Source organism: Egretta garzetta, unplaced genomic scaffold (genome assembly GCF_000687185.1).
Source record: "Egretta garzetta isolate BGI_Z169 unplaced genomic scaffold, ASM68718v1 scaffold427, whole genome shotgun sequence".
NCBI classification, from domain to species: domain Eukaryota; kingdom Metazoa; phylum Chordata; class Aves; order Pelecaniformes; family Ardeidae; genus Egretta; species Egretta garzetta.
In genome coordinates, this window is record NW_009260345.1 from 1,047,146 (window position 1) to 1,067,665 (window position 20,520).

At 38.5% G+C, this 20,520-nt stretch overlaps 1 protein-coding gene across 3 annotated transcripts in view; it reads right to left on the bottom strand.

The window, feature by feature from the left end:
• Positions 1-20,520, bottom strand: part of CAPRIN2 (caprin family member 2) — a 34,461-nt gene that overhangs the window by 941 nt on the left and 13,000 nt on the right. Inside the window, exons 7-18 of one of the 3 annotated variants that reach the window (XM_035898123.1) lie at positions 20,238-20,281; positions 18,039-18,884; positions 12,691-12,822; positions 12,412-12,499; positions 11,633-11,688; positions 10,875-10,976; positions 9,119-9,229; positions 8,326-8,478; positions 5,551-5,734; positions 3,714-3,896; positions 2,449-2,549; positions 1,268-1,334 (exon numbers count right to left, since the gene is read on the bottom strand). In XM_035898123.1, the coding sequence (XP_035754016.1) occupies positions 1,268-1,334; positions 2,449-2,549; positions 3,714-3,896; positions 5,551-5,734; positions 8,326-8,478; positions 9,119-9,229; positions 10,875-10,976; positions 11,633-11,688; positions 12,412-12,499; positions 12,691-12,822; positions 18,039-18,884; positions 20,238-20,281 (2,067 nt within the window). Of the gene's footprint in view, positions 1-1,267; positions 1,335-2,448; positions 2,550-3,713; positions 3,900-5,550; positions 5,735-8,325; positions 8,479-9,118; positions 9,230-10,874; positions 10,977-11,632; positions 11,689-12,411; positions 12,500-12,690; positions 12,823-18,038; positions 18,885-20,237; positions 20,282-20,520 lie in introns of all 3 variants that reach the window. The other 2 variants (XM_035898121.1, XM_035898122.1) reach the window with 2 other exon arrangements.

The following is a 20,520-nucleotide window of genomic DNA, read 5'->3' on the forward strand; positions in this document are numbered from 1 at the left end:
CTTCTCATACTTTTAAGTAGAAAGGGCACTAGCTTGGGACAGTTTTAGCTTTAGTATTTGCCACATACATATATTACATAAAAAAGGCATATGCTAGCTTCTGAGTGAAGATAAAATATAATTTCTGAAAAAATTGGCAAGATTGCCAAGAGCCAAGAGTCACTTAGTCACCTTCAAGACCTGAATTTGCACTTCGTTACCTCAATACTGTTCTTCTGGAGCTGCATTCTTAGATCATATGAACTTATGATACTAGAATATTTTTAAGTTCAAAGAACTAGAACTGCTTTTAAGCTTTCTGCACCCTACTCCCCCAAATGAAGCTGTTTTATCTTCTCAAATATCCAAGTTAAAAGTATCTAGAATGAAAACATTAATAGGTCTAAGAAATTTAAAACAGTCACCTCAAGTTCCAACCCACTGTTATTTCCACTGGAAAGAAACACCTTAAAATGTTAAATAAAACTAAATAAAGTTGCTACTGATATCTTACCAATACCTACTGTTAACTCTCCACAATCTCGTATTTCTTTTAGTTCTCTTCTGAAGTATATTCTGCAAGTCCTCCCTGACCGAGAGATAACCTGCTTTATCCTAAAACAGTTTTCGTGGTATACCATCATTTCCTTTTATTCTTCAAAGTAGTGATCTATAGTTACTACTAATCTCTCTTTTCACCTATAGCACTGTAAGTCCAGCTTTTTCCAGTATATTTTCCAGGATTAAATCATCTTGTTTACAGCTTTTCAAAATACATGCTATTCATGCTTGGATTGAAACAACTGGTCTTATGTATTTCTTTAGGTTTTGTACTCCAGCATGGAAGTACAGTGTAAACCTCTATTCCCAGACACTGTTTTTCATATAAAAAAGTGATCTTAACATTTCTGGGATCTGAGAGCTCACCCAGAATTAGAGGAAACCATTAATAATTAAGGGATGAAGCCAATGCAACATGGGAACCACCCTGTGCGTATTTCCTGGTCAGTTTATTTGTGAAGAAAAGTTCAGTAAGATACCATTGTGTCCAAACTTTGACATGTGAAGACACCAAATTGAGAGGTGACATTAAATCTGCTGCTATGCAGTGCTGACTGTCTAAGAACAGCACTTAAGCTTTCATCTATCCTGGTTAATTTACACCAAGCTTGATTTGTTTGATCAATGATAGTAGACTTTTTCTGACTATTCACAATAACATTCCACTCAAGTATCTGCTAGGCCCAAGCACATGCATGTACCGCTGGGAATGGGATGTTAGGCTTACCTCTTGAATTTGCTCGAGGACCACTAGTTATCCCACCTCTTTTATAGCACTGCTGGTAATTAACATCCTAAAAAGAACAGAAATATTAGTAAGATTGCTATGAGCAAATCTGAAACCAAGTGGGACTACCAAATACAGTTTTTTTTCATTTGTACAATTCAAGCTCTAGAACAGAGAACCATAAGAATCGTTTAGGTTGGAAAATACCTTTAAGATCATAAAGTCCAACCATTAACCTAACACTGCCATTCCACAACTAAACCATGTCCCAAAGCACCTCGCCAACCTGTCTTAAATACCACCAGGGATGGGGACTCAACCACTTCCCTGGGCAGCCCATTCCAATGCTTGACAACCTTTTTGGTGAAAAAATTTTTCCTAATGTCCAACCTAAACCTGCCCTGTTGCTAATTGAGGCCATTTCCCCGCATCCTATCACCCATTACCTGGGAGAAGAGACCAACACCCACCTCACTACAACCTGCTATCAGGTAGTTGTAAGAGAGCAGTAAGGTCTCCCCTCAGCTAAACAATGATGGATTTCAGAATTAAGATGTAGATAAACAGCCTTATTTATGGAAAATTTACTTTTACAATAGCTTGTATGAAATGAAGAGCTATTTCAATGCTGGTTCTAGCAAGTTAGCTTCTGAACTATACATTCAGTTCATCAAGCATTACCTTAAGTCTCAGGTCCATTACAAGTCTGAGAGTCTGTACAGAAGAATGTATTTCATTTCAAAGCTGAAGACCCTTCTCCCACCAGGAACCTTTGCTTTCTTACACATTGTTTTTTGGCTTTTTTTCTCCACCTAACCACATTCTCAGTAATCTATTTAAGAGTTCATTATTTTATACGACAAAGGCACTGAGGACTAACTTTAAAATCCATAGTAAAATGGACTCATTATGCCACATCTTATTTGCCATCTGTTTGCATTTTGGAGATTCCCTTCAGACTAAAATCAGCCTGTCATACAGAGATGTTATGCATCTGAACTGACTTCCTATTTCAACTGCTGTCTACCATTTCAAAAAAGATTCCATCTAGGAAACAAAGCTAAACTCCAGCTTGTGACGAATAATGCAACCTGTTAGGATAATGAAAAGCTACAGTATTAGAAAGACTACTCTCCCATACAGTACTCAAGAAGGCTACTGGAAACAAAGTCAATACTTACCCTCTGCGAATATGGCATTCCAGCATAATCTCTACCAGGGAACTGCAGCTGGCCATAGCTGCCATTACTTATTGAAGGTGAGCCTCTGTAAGCATCAAAACCTGTTCAAATAAGGTTGATTATTAAATATTATTCACGGTTTGGTTTACAAGTCCAGAATACAACTAAAGCTCCCTTTTGGCAATTACCATGTGTATTACATTATGAATTACACATCTATTCCTTATTTCAGAGTCTCACTACTCCTATAAAGAATGCATTTCATTAGCTACTCTGAACTACCCAATGTGTTTATCAACATTACACATTATATTAATGGGACTTCACAGAAGAGCTGAAAAACTTGCTAGATACAGAGACAGGATTTAGCAGAATTAAGAAATGCTTTCTTTTGCCATTATAGATGCTTAGCTTTCACTATTAAATATTTAAGTACTATCATATTTAATATCTTTAGCTATTAAACTACCAAACCCTTAACTGTTGGTAATTTATGTAGTTCTAACTCATTCTGGCACATGTTCCTACAGGGTATCAAGCGGCCTCAGCCCAGTAACTGAAACAAGTTCTATCACAGACTAAGTGCCCTTCCACTTCAAAGTGGAATAGGCCACAGCTATCAATAACCTTAAGTTGGTAGCTGCTGAGAGTCAGCTGAAATTTTTCATAGAACTTTAGCTAGCAGCAGAATAGCAACTGGTTTGCAGAGACCAAACAATCTCTCAAACCCCTTCAATTTGTTATTAATCCAGAAGGGCTCTCCAGTACTGGGAACCTCTGCCCCCATCCCAATTTCTGCCAGTAATACTAAAACCAGCTGTGGTAAGCAAAGAATATCTTGTTTTGGACAAATACTGCAAGTGATATCTGAAGAGATAATTGTCTAGAACATTAGCAAGACAGATGCCAAGAGAAAGAATAAAGGGGGTAAAGTTCAGAAGGGTAAATGAAATGGCAAACAAAAGTCCATAGAATTAAATAATTTAATAACATATCAGTGAAAGTTTCTACTTTCATAATTCTAAAGGCTATGAAATTGCTCTGCCAGATCTAACACCCAAAGTACAGAGACTACAAATAAAAGTCAGAATTAACTTGCTTAAATTCTACAAAGAGACCCCATACTCTGCACATTGCTCTTAAAGAAGTCTTGTTTTAAGAAGTTACACAGATAGAACCTAAATTTAATACTATGTTATGTTAAATCATGTTCTTGTGTTACTACATTAGACTATTTTTTAAGGTGGCAGTAAATACATACATACCTTTGTACCCACCAGGGGAACGATATGAATTAGCCAGTGACCTTCCACCTCTAGCAGATCCTCTGACAGACCCACGACTGTTAAGGTAAGGCTGAGGGGGTCTGGGAATAACATTAGTCTGTGCTGGATAAAAGGCAAGGCTACCATTGCTAACAGGCACAGCTCCATCAGGTTGATAATTCACTGCTTAAAACAGAAGGCACATATGAATTCAAAGCTTTTATAACTGTAATAAGTCACCACACCTAGAAGCAAGGGCAGCATTAGGAAGTTCAAAGACTGATTAAGCTGCTCTGAATATCCTATTCTTGTGCCCCTTCATCACTCCAAATCAGTGGGTATCCTCCCTTTTGTTCTGTAGAGTGTAATGCTTGAAAGTATATACTGCAGACAGCCCGGGCTGTCCATGTTGGCCTCTAAAGCATTCAAGAAGATTCAGTTGCCTAGGTCAGAACAAGCTTGTTAGCAGCATCAAGAAAATAACCAAGCCAGGGAAAAAAACTGAAGTAACACCTGATTAAGAATTTTCAGTTAGAACCACTCTTCTACTACCAAGGCCTCAGTGGTCTATCTGATGAAGAAGGTCATCTCAGTGTTGACAACCTTCAAAATGATGAAACAAACTCAGTCTTACCTACATAGCAGTAAGACAGCTGTGGAACGCAAGATTCAGTCTCTTGAACAGATATTCCTACCACATGCTATTAGGCAGTTCAACCCCAAGCAACAGGCATTCAAGAAAGCTTTTCACTCACACCATGGTTGAGTGGTTAGCTTTAAATACAAGCCTTGCAACCATGAATGTGTTTCCATAGGACCATCCTTGTATCTATCCAAAAAGCTTAAAACTGATCCAGAGTTACAGTCTAAACCCCTTTCTAAAGTCTATGCAGAGCCACTGCACAAGATGAATCAAAAATCATGATATTCCATCAAAAAGCTACACAGAAGGCTGATCACCTACAGTCTCAGTGTGAGAAGGAGCATTCAAGCTAAACATGCTTTCCTGACTGCGATACTTATATTGCTCTCTGGTGCTCTTAATCTTCATATGTCTCACTGACTTCACACAGTACCAGTTTATCTCTAGTATAATTCCTCTGAAGATTCCTCTGGCAGAAAGACAGTTTTAAGGGACCTTGGGTCACTTGATTAGATAGTCTTATAAATCCCAATCCCTAGTTGTCATCTTCCTTTCATCCTGGAACCTGTTTCAGGCATATTTAGGGGATAGCTTCGTTGCAGATTTAGCATCAGCTATATAAATTCACCTGGTACAGTATCTGAATGCCAAGCACATCAGTTTTATGTTGAATAAGGCAGCTAAAGACCCCACTTATCAGAAGTTTAGTATTCCTCAGGTCAGACTGAAAACTTATCCCAACTTTCTTATTAAGCATTCAGCAACTCCCAGCGCTAGACAGTACTAGTGTCTATTACCAGAGACCAAATTAATGATTCCAAATAAGAGCATTCAATCATTGCTTCAATTCTGAGCTAACAATTGTTTGACTGACAAGTATCACTGCATACCTGAACTTCCCACCTACTGGGAAATTCAGGCATATAAGTGACACTGTTCACACAACTAGTTAGTATAGAAACAGTTTGAAGCATCCTTTCATCCTGCTAGCAGTGTTGAAATTGTTTACATTCCATACCATGAACTAGATTAGAGTTCACATAACCCTAACATTAACAGATGCTGCATAAAGTGTTTAAGAATTTTACTGAGTTATAAGACTATTAATGAATTGAAGTGTTAATGAATTAAAACACTACTACAACCTGAAAATGTTTAAAGACTACTTGAAATGGATACAAGCACAGTTCTCACCTGAAGACAAAGATTCTTGTGAAAGAGAGGTTTGTTCTGCAACATGAGAAGATTGCAACTGGCACTGAGGAGGAGTCTGTGTACTTGCTGTAGAGAAACTCTGGTTGTAGCCTGCTGAATATGACGAATCCTCTTTAATTTCCTGGTCTTTACGCGGAGGCAGTGGTGCATTCACTTTAAATACCTGAAACGCATTTTGACAGCATTTGACCTGAAGCTGAGAGCCTACACTGAGATGAGCTATTCACATTTGGGAAGAATTTGGGTCTTTATGCATGTATTTGAACCTGATGCAACACTACTATCCACTCAAATACCATATTAGGTAGCCTTCACCCCTTTAGTAAATTGAGCCTCAACTTTCCTACTCACCTTAAGTCCCCTCATGGTAAACACGTAACTTAAGTAACAATCTTTTAATTCAAATTTTTATGTCCTAGCCAAGGCAGTAGGGCAGTGCACAGATTACTGTTAGTAAAATCTAATCAACCAGAGTTCAGTCACTCCAGTGAGTATATTGCTTTATAGCCAGTAACCCAAAATTACCAGAATTGACACTATCAAGAATGACAACAAATCAGAAATAAGTCTATTTTGAGTAAAAGGAACTAAATTTCACATAAAGAGCTGTCAGCAGTACTAATACTGAGTCTAGAGGTGTATCTAGCATTTTCCAATACTATAAACTGTATGAAGAAAGACCAGGGCAAAACTACAAGGATGCAAGGAACAGCTTCACAGCTTGACAACTGTCATTTACAGAAGCCTCTGTAATTAAAATGGGAAATGAACACTTTTTCCAGGGTCAAGAAGCCAAGTACTGCCTCTAAGAGGGAGCCAGCACAGAAACCCCTCTGATACTGAAGTGTTAAGTATTAATTTTGAACCATTATAAAAATAATGGTGTTGATTTTTTTTTTTACTTCACCAGATGAAATGATCAGAGTGATCCAAAGAATTCTCTTCCTAAGAAATTTGAGGATGCTGTGCAGTCAAGCTGTCAACATCCACATCCTGGAGTATTTGTAGCAAGTGGTCTTTTTCCTACAGTGAGGGTTACAGGTAGAATTCTAATAAAGGACTAAGGCTACAGGTAGGATCTGCCTTTAAGCTCCCATAAGCACAACAGCAGCAATAGGATGTTCAGACATCTGAGGACATGTAATCAGATGCTTCCATTACTGTCACTGTACTACCACTCTTTGGCAAGGAACCATCTGACTCCTGGCTATCTACTGAAATCCAATGGCTGTATTTTCCAGGCAATGAGAATCTAAGCAATATAGGGAAACAAAAACCCTGCACTGGAAAGTTGAAGAGGAATTAACATCTAGCATTTTAGTGACAGATATTTGCCAGTTTGACCCAAAAATACCAAGAGAAATTTTGAACATTTAACATCTCTGAAAACACCACAGCATTAATTCAAGTGAACTTTCAGTGGTACCATTATGATCAGAAGTACTCTGAACACACACACACACACTATGTTCAGATATAATCAGAATGACCAAGACCAAGACTCCCTATTTATGTCATGACAGATTCTTATCTTACCAACTGGGTCCCCAGAAAGACTCTGGATTCCTTGATCATAGCATGCTGCTATTTCTCCACTTTCATGAAAAGTCCACCTAGCGTAATTTAAATAGATCTGGCTTAGAAAGAACCACCTCCCTACTAACACTTGCCTTATTTATAATGTGTATCAAAATTCTGTACCTCTGAGGAAGGTTCTACTTGAATCTCTTCTACAAATACAGAAAACCAAGAAGAAAATGTCATGGTGGCAATTTACTACAGACCACACCAGCATGTCACAGATGTTTTAATCATTAATTCCTGTGCTTTGAAAGGCTATTAGCTACCTTCTCCCACCAAAACCTACTACATATGTCTCAATACTGCAAGATGCAGATTGTCCAGCAAGTTGTGGAACTGCACTGGTATGTTGTTGAAATGGACAATGCCTTTGGAGAATCTCAATGACCTCTTTCTAAGCTTGCTTTTGAGCAAGAACATTAAATGGAGGTTTCTAGCATCTTCTGAAGGCGGCAGAGGAGTAAATAAGACCAAGTACAGAGAAGGGAACATTAACAACTAAATGAAGACCCCTCCTCTGAGTCCCTCTAAGCAGATTACCAGACAGTAGCAATGTTAGAAAACATTTGTAATGATGTATGGCCTGAAAAAATGGTATCTATTTGCAAAAAACACTGCTCAGTCTGTGTGGACTACTCCCTAGATACCTATGTTGACTACTTGTTAACAAGATAGGATAATGAGCTACACCAGTCTTTATCAAGGACATATCTTCCAAGACTCCAGTGGACTGAGTTGCACCCCAATAAATCAAACACTTTAAAAAGCAGCAATATAGGTTCAGGCTTCAGAAAGCTTTTAGTCCTGTTGTATACCTCAGGATTCCCTCCCTCCTCTGCAGTCTTTATTTGAAATCTACATATAAGAACAGTTTAAGTACAGTCAACTCCACCTTGGGGCACAGCTATTTGGGACTGACATCTCCCTCTTAGTTCCCGGGGATACCAGGGTATCCCAGTATTAGAATTTGGGACTATACAGAGCAAAACCAGAATCTCTGTTCTTAGATGACCTGCTTTAAGTTCTGAAGGCATTGGAGAATCAGAGTTCTAATCTAGGTTTTTAACACTGAAACATCAAAGTTATCTATCAAGTTTCATACTATATCAAGAGCAGCCAGTTCCTAGCATTATTGTCAAGTTATTCTTCAGTGGCCTCAAGCTGCATACTTACAGTCTGCATAGCCTGAAAGGGAGCTGCTGTTATTGTGACAGAACTGCTACTTGCTGGAGGAGACTGAAAGCTTTGCGCTGGTGGTACTGGCGACATGGAGGTGCTTGAAGTAGGCAACGGTGACTGTGGCTCACTTGGGAGGGGAATAGTTGCCTGAGGGAAGAACAAATGTAATGAAAGGTCACTTGATAGTTATCAGGCAGTAACAGAAGCAGTTGATTTGTTCTAAAGCCTAGACTGACAGAAGTCAGCAGTTTCTACAGGATGACATTTGGGCATAGTAGAGCTACAAAATAGCTTTTGCTTACAATTTCAAATCTTGCTGTGCATCCTCAGCAAACAGTACTTCTATCACAGTCTCTGCTGATTAAGTGAAATGTGCCCATGAGCTACTATACATACCACTCATTGTAATAATTTCACAATAAAGAGACATTAGGTATTTTTTCCCACCACTAAGGAAACATGGAATGCCTTCTGTTCCATTTATTGGAAAATGCTTCTCTGGCTGATATTAGAAGTGACTTCTCTTTTCCAAAGGAACTCAGGAAGCTTAGGGGGTTTGATTTTTTTTCCTCCCTCTCAACTTAGTTATATTTCAGATTAGAAATAATGCTGAGTTGTCCAGACAAAGTATTAACCAGCATTACATTTCATCTGTGCAGACAGCAAAATGAAGTGTTGATTTAGAACACCTATATTTATAGGAATCAGAAGTCAAAAGGAACGTAACGCTCTAGGACTCATTTCAGCAACCAATATATTTACCTTACCTGTATTTCTGATAGCTCACCTGGGCAATTTCAATCTTTTTAGATATCAGCGGCTCAGAAATACGTGAACTTGTCTGATACAGTGGCTGGGAAGTATATTTCTCAGTCTCTTGAGAAAGAGATGCTGATGCCTAGAAGAAGCCATACATGCACCTGCTATTACAAGAAGTATTGCACAAAGTTCTGGTAGAGCCATGAAATATCAGTGCATAAGTTGAAACAAGTGGATTTTGAAAGACCGTGACAAACATTAAGTCCAACGTAAATGTACTAAACAGTCATCTTAACCAAAAGCTTCAGGTAATTAGCTGTACAGGTTCAGACTTAGATTACCCTTCTTACACAAGAGGTTGTACAACTAACCCTGCAAAGCCAGATAATTTTAGCAACTGTAGATTGCTTCATGCAGTTATTTATAATGAAGTCTGTGACACACCTATCTCAAATGGAAAGACATGTCTGATGATAAACTTCTGGTAAGCTCTGTTGAACAAGGCTTCAGAGCCAAAATCTGGTTTGCCTTCGCAAAACCTGATGGTTAGTTCACACTTGTAACCCTAAGTTTAAGAGTTACTTATACTTAGATATACAGCCTAGGGCTAAAGACTACCACTCCCATTCTCACCATGTATACCATCACAGGTGCATCAGACAGAACTGCACTTCCATACCAGGAGAGTGCACTGTCACCATGGAGTGTATTCCTTGGTTGTGCTGGGACCAAAGAAAGCTTATCTACTGCTTTCAAGTAGAAATTGACACTTCAAGCCTAAGGGACTAGAGGTATGCTGGGCACAAACAACCTTAATTCCAAACAGTAAGTTTGCAGAAAAAACTCAGAACATTCTACTAAATCAGATGTTCTACATTATAGCACAGCAAAAGTCTTCTGGATGCATATCAAACAGCAACATTATTTAATCCTTGCCAGCACAAGAAGTCTTATGACATTGTAGTAGCAAGAGCAGGTGTCAAGAAAGGGGCCATAACTGTAGATTTGAGAGGTAGCAAAACTATAATATCCCTGTCAAGACTTATATTTGACTACACAGTGTATTAAGGAATAGTGTAAATGCCACACACAGAGTATACATCAGCAAACACATTTAAAAAGCATGAAAATTTCCCCATTATAATCTACATACACTGTATTACAGTCCAATAGGTAAGACTCAGCTGTGTTTCTGAAAACACCAACACTTAATAGATCTTTAAGACAGTGATCTGCATAAATTGAAACTGTATTTGCAGCTCTAAACAATATTGGAATGCTAGTTGAAGATTTAACTGCACATAAATACAGTTAAGAAAGCAAAGGTTGAGGTCTTGAAGTCAGATTCCCAGTATTTCTTCAGTTAATGCTTGAGAGAACACATCTGTGTCTTCAGCTTATGCAGAAGTCTGATATTTTGTGACAATATCCATCCCAATTTATGCATCCTCTATGTTGTCATTAGAGGGAGTATTCTACACTGTAACCAAAGCAAATATTTATGCTGCTCATAAGCTCACCACACTTTCTAGCCTGCATTTTTCATCCCACACCCTTCCCATTTCAAGGGGCAGACTGTTCACTTTGTATTCATGCAGTATTAGGAAGACTTTTCCAATTATCTTATGTATTCTGGAACATAGGCTGTATTACTGATTTCACCTGCATTCTGTCTCTGTACACTGTTCAAAAACAATTATTCAGGAGAGGCCTCACCATAGATTCCTGTTCAGGCTAGCTATTGCACATATCTTTGAATGCCAGTGAACCCCAGGGTACATTACCTGTGGAGTCACCAAGTCTTCAGTTTCAGAGCCAGAAAGAGTCTGATCAGCAGATGCTAGGGAAGTATTTGAACCATGCAGTGTCATGGATGAAGCAGCAGCCTTGCAAGAAGAGAAAACTGAGATAAGGTTTTGAAAGATTATCTTAAATGTTTAGTTCCACTGAAACTCACACTCTGAGTATTTCCAAGTAAACATCAGAAAAAGGCAGGAGCTGAAGCGCTTTGACCAGTTAGTCTAAGTTTCTTAGGGATTCTTGTTGGTGGCAAGGAAACCTATTTAAAAGCCAAAGGAGCATGACATGCAAGCACAGTATGTGAATTCAAGGTTCCACTTAACCATGGCTGCCAAAGCTTGAGACACTATCTTTGGTGTAAGTAAGGATCTCTAAGATGAAGACGTGCACTACCTAGGAAAGAAGCGGCATGTTCTCCTACACAAAAACTATCAACTACAATTTGAATCTATGGGTTAAATATTCAAAGTATTTCAGCATGTCTTCAACATTCCATTTTACTCAAGAAATTTCAAACATTTGTTGCTGCTTTTCAAGCAGAAGAGCAGCCAACTTTGTCAGCATTTGAGTGATCCTAGACTTGCAAGCTACTTGCAAGCTACTAAGTTATATGAAATTTGTTACAAAACTACTGACAACAAGAAAAACAACTAAAGTACAAGTCTATTCTATTGAATAACCTCTATATTGTGTTCCTTAGCTACAGCTCTGCCTCTTCAGGGCAGTCTTAACTTCAACTTACTTGAAGAGGCTGTTGAAGAAAATCACTCTGACTTGGCAGTTTCTGTTCTTTTGAAGCTGTAAAGAAAGAATGCATTAAGCAACATCTCCTTTTAAATTCAAACACTACATACAGTTTCAGTGTGCAGTTTTACTTTTTGAAAACATTTGGTGTAGGAAAATGCACACTATTTTTAGTGTATGCACTGCAAATATTTAGACTTGCATCAGTAAACTACACCCAACTGAAACATCAGTTTCTTTTCTGTAAAAAGACAGGTAATGTCGATGATAAAAATATTTCTACCACAATAGAAACACCCACTTTCCAGATAAAATCAGCAATTAAAAATTTAATAAACTGGGTAATTGTGTTTTACAGCTCAAGACCCACCCAAACCATTTCTTAACATGGCCCATTGCAGAAAGTAGCTAGCTCCACTTAGAAAACTGGTAACTGCTCTTTATCCAGAGGTCATTCACAGCTTCTGTCTACATACACCACACCTAAACAAGTTTGTTAGAGAGACAGCACATCAGTTCTGCAGCTGGGTTCTGATGCACATGCCAGTCTGACTATACAAGCATTCCTTTTCCAGGCAGATGCACCAACTTAAGTCACCTCCAGCAACAAATAAGCAGGTAAGTGGCTCAAGCTGTCTTTTTTTTTTTAAATCAGACATTGGTATTCTTTACAGTTAGACAGGCTGTCTTCACCACACCTACTGATCTACAGCCCAAGCAAACACTGTTAGTGTTTACAAAAGCTTACATGCAGTTTACACTTACAGTATTACCTACCTACAGGACTACTTGCTGGAGTAACTGAAGGTGGTTGGGATGAACCAATGGCACTTGGTGAAGCTTTATCAAAATCCAGAATGGACTCCTTTTGAAAAAAGATCAGCAATTGGTAGAAAAAAATTAGACACTAAATACAAGTGAAACATTCTCATTTGACAAGTTGCTGTTAGCTAGAGCTAGATTCATTCATTCAGTGCAAACACACGTTGTCAGCACTGTTTTCCCTAACTCAGTAGGAATTGGAGCTTTGTGCTGCAACAGCAGAGAAAAACATACTTGCATGAAGTTGTAAGTCCCTTGTATCTGCGTCATCAGATCCTGAAGTTTTTCCCTTCTCAACACTGGATCTTTTGGAAGAGTTGAAGTAGAGCAAAATTCTGCAGCTGGCTGATGTACAGGTTTAGGCACCTAATAAGAAAAGATATTAAAACTAATAGTGGAAGCGAGAGAAACTGCCTTATCCAACATACTTCCAGAGCAACCTATAGGTGTTACAGACACTGTGAGCCAAGGAATTCTATGCTGTTACTGATATTTCCCAAATCAAGCTTTTACTCCATTAAAAAAGTCAACTTTGTTGCCACAACTAGTTAAGCCACAGAATTTATTCACTTCATTCAGTTTCTTACAGCCAAATGCAAAGAGAGTGAGTTGTCTGCATTTAGTGCAAAATTAGGCACCTCCATCTAAGGAAACCCACATATTTAAGTTGAAGGCCCAAACAAACTTAAAATCAAAGCTGCATCACTCAAGGTTTAAAACATACTTCCTCCCAGTAAAGCCCAAGTCAGTGAGTACAGATCCTTTATTAGGATAGCATTTCCAGACATTCTGAAGAAACTGCACCCAAGAGATAGATTGCAACCACATTACTTGGGATTAGATCAAAGTGCTTCCACTAACAAGCCAGATACAATCAATGCACCAGCTCCTGCAGAAAGAATTACATTAAGCTTTTCAAAGTTTGGCATGAAAAATATACCTGTGCTACCACATGGGAGCCTAACTTTGTAGCTAAATAAGGACTTTTGGAGGGACTTATTACTCCTTGATTGTTTCACATGGTCCTTTAATAGTTCATTGCAACTGGTGCTCACTTCACTTTAAAAGCAGGATATGTTTTATCAGAGAATAGGCAAATCTAAGGTATCGGAAAAATCACGATAATACTTAAACAGCAGAAGCCCTGTTATTTACAGAGTGACAGTAATATTAGACTGTCTAGATAGTTTAACATTCTTTTGAAAGCAGCTTGGGGAAGAGGTAGGCTTGTTGTAAGTGTTTTAAACCCATAATTTTTAGTGATTCTCTAAAGCTTTGCTGTTATCTTTGTCTATGCAGCCAGAGGGAAGCAAATCTGAAGATACTAAGTAGTTACATTATTTTAGTTGGCCCAAATGTTGAGAAACACAGGAGCATATGAAAGCCTTTACACTTTCCTACAGTACACACATTTGTCTTTTTAATAGGAGGTTACTACTTCAATACGCTATATAACTGTATAGTTGAGTATTTGTATGAAGTCATTAGAAGACTATATGGCAGAAGGTTATATGTGTCATGACATTTAATTGTCACACTAAATTCAAAACAAGTTGATGAAATGCTCTTTGTCCAGTTTTATGACAAGCCCAAATACACTCTTGCATTTCTTCAACAGTTATCTGAAACTAATCACTAGCATTTGCAGAAATTCCAATAGCATGCACAGGGAAGAAGCTTGCAGGGTTTAGTTAACTTCACAAAGTGTAATCCATGTACATGCAGCACATCATTAACTCTGGAAAACATAATTTCCAGTGTCTATGTGGCCCTCACAACAGCTATTTGTTGAGCTGTGAAGTTTTACTTTATTCTCGAGCTAGAAGAGTGCACCTTTGTACTACTCCATCTTAGAGTTTCTCATGCACAAGCACTACCTTTCACTACTGACTATGCAAGTTTATATTGTTGTATAGTTTCCAATAATGAACAGAAACTAAAGCTATTAAGGATCCAAGTGCAGGACAAAAGATACAGTTGAATAAAGTTTAATTTCAACAAGTTATAGATTAAGTTACTAGCAATCTGAATCTTCCTGTCCATCACTTTATTAGCCCTCACTTACAAGCCAACTTAAAAAACTTGCTGTCATGGTAAATTCATTACAAGTCAAACAGATCAATGCTTCTATTACCCTCTTCCTCCTCACTGCAGTTTACCAAGACAGAAGTACACTACCAAACTAGTTCGGTATATTTGCAAATAGGTAACAGAAGCTTTTCACCTTAAGTCACCTAACCAGGTAAGTCTGGCAGTGTCTGAAGCTATTAAGATTTTCCACTAGCTAACTAAGTTAGACTTGTACATTAAACAAACAAGTAAAAACAGCCTCAAGACCATGGAACCAGAAGAGACTGCAGTGTTTCAATTATTGTTGCAAAGATACAATCTCCTGTATACAATTTATTGAGAGTCATCTCCTTCCCCAGCTCATACTGCGTGCATAATGCATTCTTTACTTCAACTAGCAGAGCACACATACAGGGTTACATACATATTAATGATATTACGACTTTAAGCCAGAATTTACAACTTGAGACTCCATTCTGGATAAGTTATTTTCTACTCCCTGCATACATTAAAATACACCAGCCAGAATTAACTATAGTGACATTACCTCATATTGATTTGCTGTTTTGCTGGTATTTAGGTGTTCAAAACTAGAATATTTAAGTGCAATACAGACCATACATGAAAAAGCATCAGAAAGTTAAAATATGTCAGGTTTTGTGCCTTTATAGAAGAGATTCTTTGAAGAAGAGCAGGTACTTGACATCCTTAAGATGCTTTTAAACCAAGTTTTATTTCTAGCCTACAGTTAGATGCTGTTTCTGCTGGTAGCAGACTGAGTTTAGTAGCCAGCTCACATCAAACTTACACAAGCTTAGATCACCTAACACTAGTGGTTCAAGCAACATTCAGGTTAGTCTTACACAGTACTGAAGTTTAGGGTCTAACTTGTCATAACAGTGTTTCTGAAACTTTACTTCAACACTACTTAAACATTCAGCAAAAACTGCTTTGACCTATATCCAGAGAATTGACTAAAAACAGAGTTGAAAAATCTAGAATTTATTTAGGCTCTATTAAATCATTGCAAACAAACCAATGTAAAGGCACACTGACTACTTTGGAATTATACTAGTCAAAGTGTCAATATACAATGTACTCCTGTTAAAGCTCAGGTGGGTTTGTTTTTTTTTCAAGATTACAAAGGTCTACTTATATATAACATTAACATATATTTCAACCACCTCTTATACCAGTAAAACTCATCCTATTATACAGGATCTCAATTCCTCTTTCAGTTTGTTAGTTATATACCACTAAATGAACAGGAATGGTGATACCTAAACTGTAATCACAACAGTGACCACCAGCTGTGCCATGCAGACAGACAATTAACATTTGCTTTCTACTCAGAGCAGCATTCACAGCAGGTATGAATTAAATGGCACTGGATGACAGCAAAAGCCAGTTTTGCTTTCACATAGCAGGCCACAAATTCAGCTCTAACCACGTTTGCTGGTCCACAGGTTGTACAAACATTTAAATAGAATAACAGTTTAACAGGCTTGCACAACAGCTCACTCTGCTGCCTTCAGCCCAACTTCTTTGGTGTTGCACCACGGAGCACATTAAGTTATATAAGCATATTTTAAGATCTCAGAACAGAGCAGTTTATTAAAAGATGTTGCAGAGCTCTAACAGTTATTTCAGGTAGCAAAGAAAGGTTAATTTCAGCTCCAGAAAGCAGCAGCAACATAGGCCTTTTATCTACCATGCCTAGATCCCTGCCTAAGGTCATGTATAGATTCTCCCTGGGAGTGAAACAGATCAGCTACAGCACTGCATTGCCACCTCTTTCTTCCAAGAAAGGCAAGACAAGCTTCATTATCCACAAAGTTTAAAATATTTTAATTGTTCTTTATATGCATCTCAAGTCAAATTAAGACATTTATTTTTTAGAAAGTGGTTATGGAATCTAGCTAGGTTGACAAGAAACTTTTTTTTACTCTTTCAATATACTTTTGATGTTAGAGTTTGTCAATAGCTATTAAGCAAAAATATAGCCAGCTGGCATTTCACTATGGTCTACTATGTAAATCAAAGTTTGAATACTTTAAAAATATGCTTTGTTTACTTAATTCAGGAGTCCAGCTTAAGCAACCTTATATTCCAACATTCGATTTAGTTTGATTTGGCTGACTTGCACACCTGCACATTACTCAAGATTCCTAGCCAGTTTGCAAGTTTCTCCAACTGACTGGAAACCCTCTTTTCCTTACTGCATCAAAGTTTTGTCCATCACTTAAGCCATCCATCTTTCCATCCTATACAAAAATAAGAGCCCCATCTTATCAGGGAGCATCCTGCATTTAAGCTTAAATTTAAATTGACACCAGAAATTCCAAGGCATCTTAAAGTGCTTGAGACTACTCCAATACAATGATAGTTTCAGTTACAGTAATAGTATGCATAGTTGGGTGCACAACACCTACTTGTGATCAGAGCTACTTAGTGTGAGGCCACCAGGTTTTGTACCTGTACCACCACCACCAGTGGACACAAGATTCTATGCAGCTCAAGTGTGAAGATGAATCAAGTTGAAACACCTTAATCCCATTGTTACCCAGTGCTGCATGTTACCTACTCTTTTAATTTCATGTTCAACCTTCTGTTTGCGGTCCCGCCTCTAGGCACAAAAATTTCAGTTATGCCAAGTTTACTGACAAGATTTAAGTGTAATCATGTGCTATGAGTAATATGGAATAAGCCAATTTCTGCTTTCTTGCAGAAACAAGGTAGCAGTGCCAACAACATTGTGTACAAAACCTGCTCAATTCCCCATATTTTCTTCCTGAAGCCTAACTCTAAACTCTGCTCTTAATGACATAACTGAACTCTGCTTTGCCTGCCACCTTACCTATTTTCAGTATCAGAATTGTTACTACCCAAGCACAGGTGAGAAAGAAGGTAACATAACCAGAGGCTAGCAGCCTGCTCAGCTATAAGCCCTACAATAACTTTCATTTTACATTTCTAAACCAAACTATACTATTGTTAGACTCTCCAGGACAGCAGTATGGCTTATGCATTCATCTGGAAATACATATTTAAGCCCCTGTACAGTTGGTATTGCTTCATCTAGATGTTAGATCTCTCTTGAATCAGCAGCTATTTTAATCAAAAGCCTAAAAAATTACCGAAGTGCTATTTGCATGCAGCCACAGACAAAGTATTTGATCCCTGGATGAGTCATACTTGCTTTGTACCGGTAACAGTGGACAGAGCCAATAGCTGGGCATAAACTAAGTTAATGCTTCTGTCTTATGCATAAAGCAGTTATTCAAGGCTCAAACACAGCAATACTGTGCTGGTGTAAAAAGCAAAGCAGACCATCTTGCTACTCATATATAAAGTTTAATTGCCAGAATTATTTCCCCCAAGAAAGAATGAAATAGGAGTCTAAATATAGGCCTACAAAATGCACCTCATAAAGCCTATGCCAATAGGTAGCTTTAGTCCAATACGCTAGTGTGAAAAGCTTATGACAGGTAATACTACATATGCCAACTCACTTCTTTGGGTTCCATATCAAACTTCTTTGGCCCCATCTGCTCCTTTGGCCCAACACTTGCAGCTCCCCAGGACTTCAGAGGGTTCTGTAACTGCTGTGATGACACTTGCTGCTGCCTGTCAGCTTTTTCCCAAGCCTCTCGAGTCTCCTGCTTCTTTTGTTCTGGCTCCTCCCTAACATGTGCAGCCCAAGCCTTCACAGGCTCCTGCTTCTTTTGCTCTGGCTCTTCCCTAACAGGCATTTCCCATGATTTCACAGGCTCTGGCTTCTTTTGTTCCGGTTGCTCCCTAGTTTGGGTTACCCAAGGTTTTGGAGATTCCTGCTTTTGTTCTGGTTCTTCCTTAACTTTGGTTACCCAAGGTTTCGGGGACTCCTGCTTTCTCTGTTCTTGCTCTTCCCTAACTTTTGCTACCCATGGCTTAGATGATTCCTGTTTCTTCTGGTCCTGCTCTTCCCTAACCTTTGCTACCCAAGGTTTGGGGGACTCCTGCTCCTCTCGGACACGTGCTACCCAAGCCTTTGGAGCTTCTTGCTTCTTCTGTTCTTCCTCCTCAACACGGGTTTCCCAAGGCTTTGTAGACTCATGCTTCTGTTCCTCCTCTTTAACACGAGCTTCCCAAGGCTTTGGAGAATCTGGTCTTTTCTGTTCTTGCTGCCTAACACGAGCTTCCCAAGGCTTTAAGGTCTCTTGTTTCTGCTTCTTTTCCTGTTCTTCAGTATCAACAAGCATTTCCCAGGACTTTGGAGGTTCTTGCTTTCTAGCACACTCAGCTTCCCAAGATTTGGCCTCTTCTGGCTTCTTCTTGAGAGAGTATTCTGCTTCAGGCAAATAACGCCTGTTGAGAAACTATATAGACCAAAGAAACTTAATGGCTCCCAAGAAAACATTTTGCTACTACAGTTCAGGTCAGTTAAGTCACCCAGCTACTGAAAATTTCTGACTAAAAGCAGGATTTAGACAGTTAAGCACTAGCCATAGAAGCTATGTGGACAGCCATGGCTTTATCCTACAACACTGTAGACTAGCTTTGCTGGGCAGGCCACAGAGAAGCATGAAACAGTCCTGAACAGCACAAGTGAAATATACTTCAGCTGAGTGAGTCCATTACCCATATCCTCAATACTAACTGTTAGTGACAGTATCAAGTTCAGTTGTGATTTTTATAAAGGTAGTTCTCCTCCTAAGCATCTAAAATGCTGTGGTACTATATTAGTAGACATTCTGCTAAGTGTACCAGCACCATCTCCCCCAGAGTCTTTGCTCCAATAACCAAGTATAACCATCATTCTTAATAGAGTTTAAACTCTAAAAAAATCACCAGATTCTCAGATTTAGTACTCCAGGCTGTGTTTACTGTCAAGTAAGTCAGAGTTCAATGAAGATGCCCTGAAGTTTTCCTGAGTTACTACTTTGTTATAAACAAGAAGTAAATATGAAGCAAAGAACATACAAGCCTCACTGGCTGAGATCTTTTTTCTGACAAGTCACAAGAAAAGCTTTAGAATCAGGTAAAAGCATTACACTTGTAGGACACAAAAACTTGTTCTAGAGTACACCCTGTAGTGGGATACCTGGGAAATGGGGATTCAGCATTTTAAGAACCAGTATTTCCACTTACAAAAGGACACCCCTCCCCACCTTTTGAACCAAGTCTAATGGTTTTTATTTTATTGCCAGTTGAAGCTTGAGTACTTAACTCAGGAGTCTGAAGGGCCGTTGAAACAGGTCTACATAACCCTGTGCACACAAGTCTGTCTGGGGATCCCTACTTTTCTAACAAATCTGAGAAAGACCTACATCATTCTCAACCTCACCAATGTGAAGTCTACCACAATACACTTAGCTTTCAGAGACAGCTTTAGTAGATGTGTATTTTCTCTATCCCATAGTACACAAAAGATCAGTGTATTTCCACTCTAAAGGCTGATGCTTTGGTTTATTCAGGAAAGTGCCAGAGCATTAAAGAACTATACTGCTTCACGTAATCCTGCCCTATTTATCCCAAAATACCCTAAAGCCATGAATTTGTGGCTAGAAATAGAAACACAACCAAGTCTTTAATGTTTCCTACATAAAGTTACACCTAAGTTGCTGTTCAGACTCCCTTTTTAAGTTTTAAAAAAGGGCTGCAGAAGTTGCAGTTATGTTTCTGATAGATCACAGTATTAAAGGAAAGCAATTAGCAGTGGGGTATCTTACCTCCTGTGGCTGTATTTCAGACTTCATAAGCTCCATAATGGATTCTAGAAAAAGGACGTGATTTGTTTCAACTGATCAAATGTAGAAAAAACAAACAGTAGCAAGTCTTTAATTCTATTTAAATAGTAGTGCCATTTGCTAAACCAGATATTCTGAAAGCTCAGCTTGTCATTCAACATGCAATTTTCAGATAAACTTACTTTGGTTCAGTTCTACCTTTGCAGAAGTTGAGAGTTAAGCAAGAAACATTTTGTAGAATCCATAATTTGGTTATTGTAATATG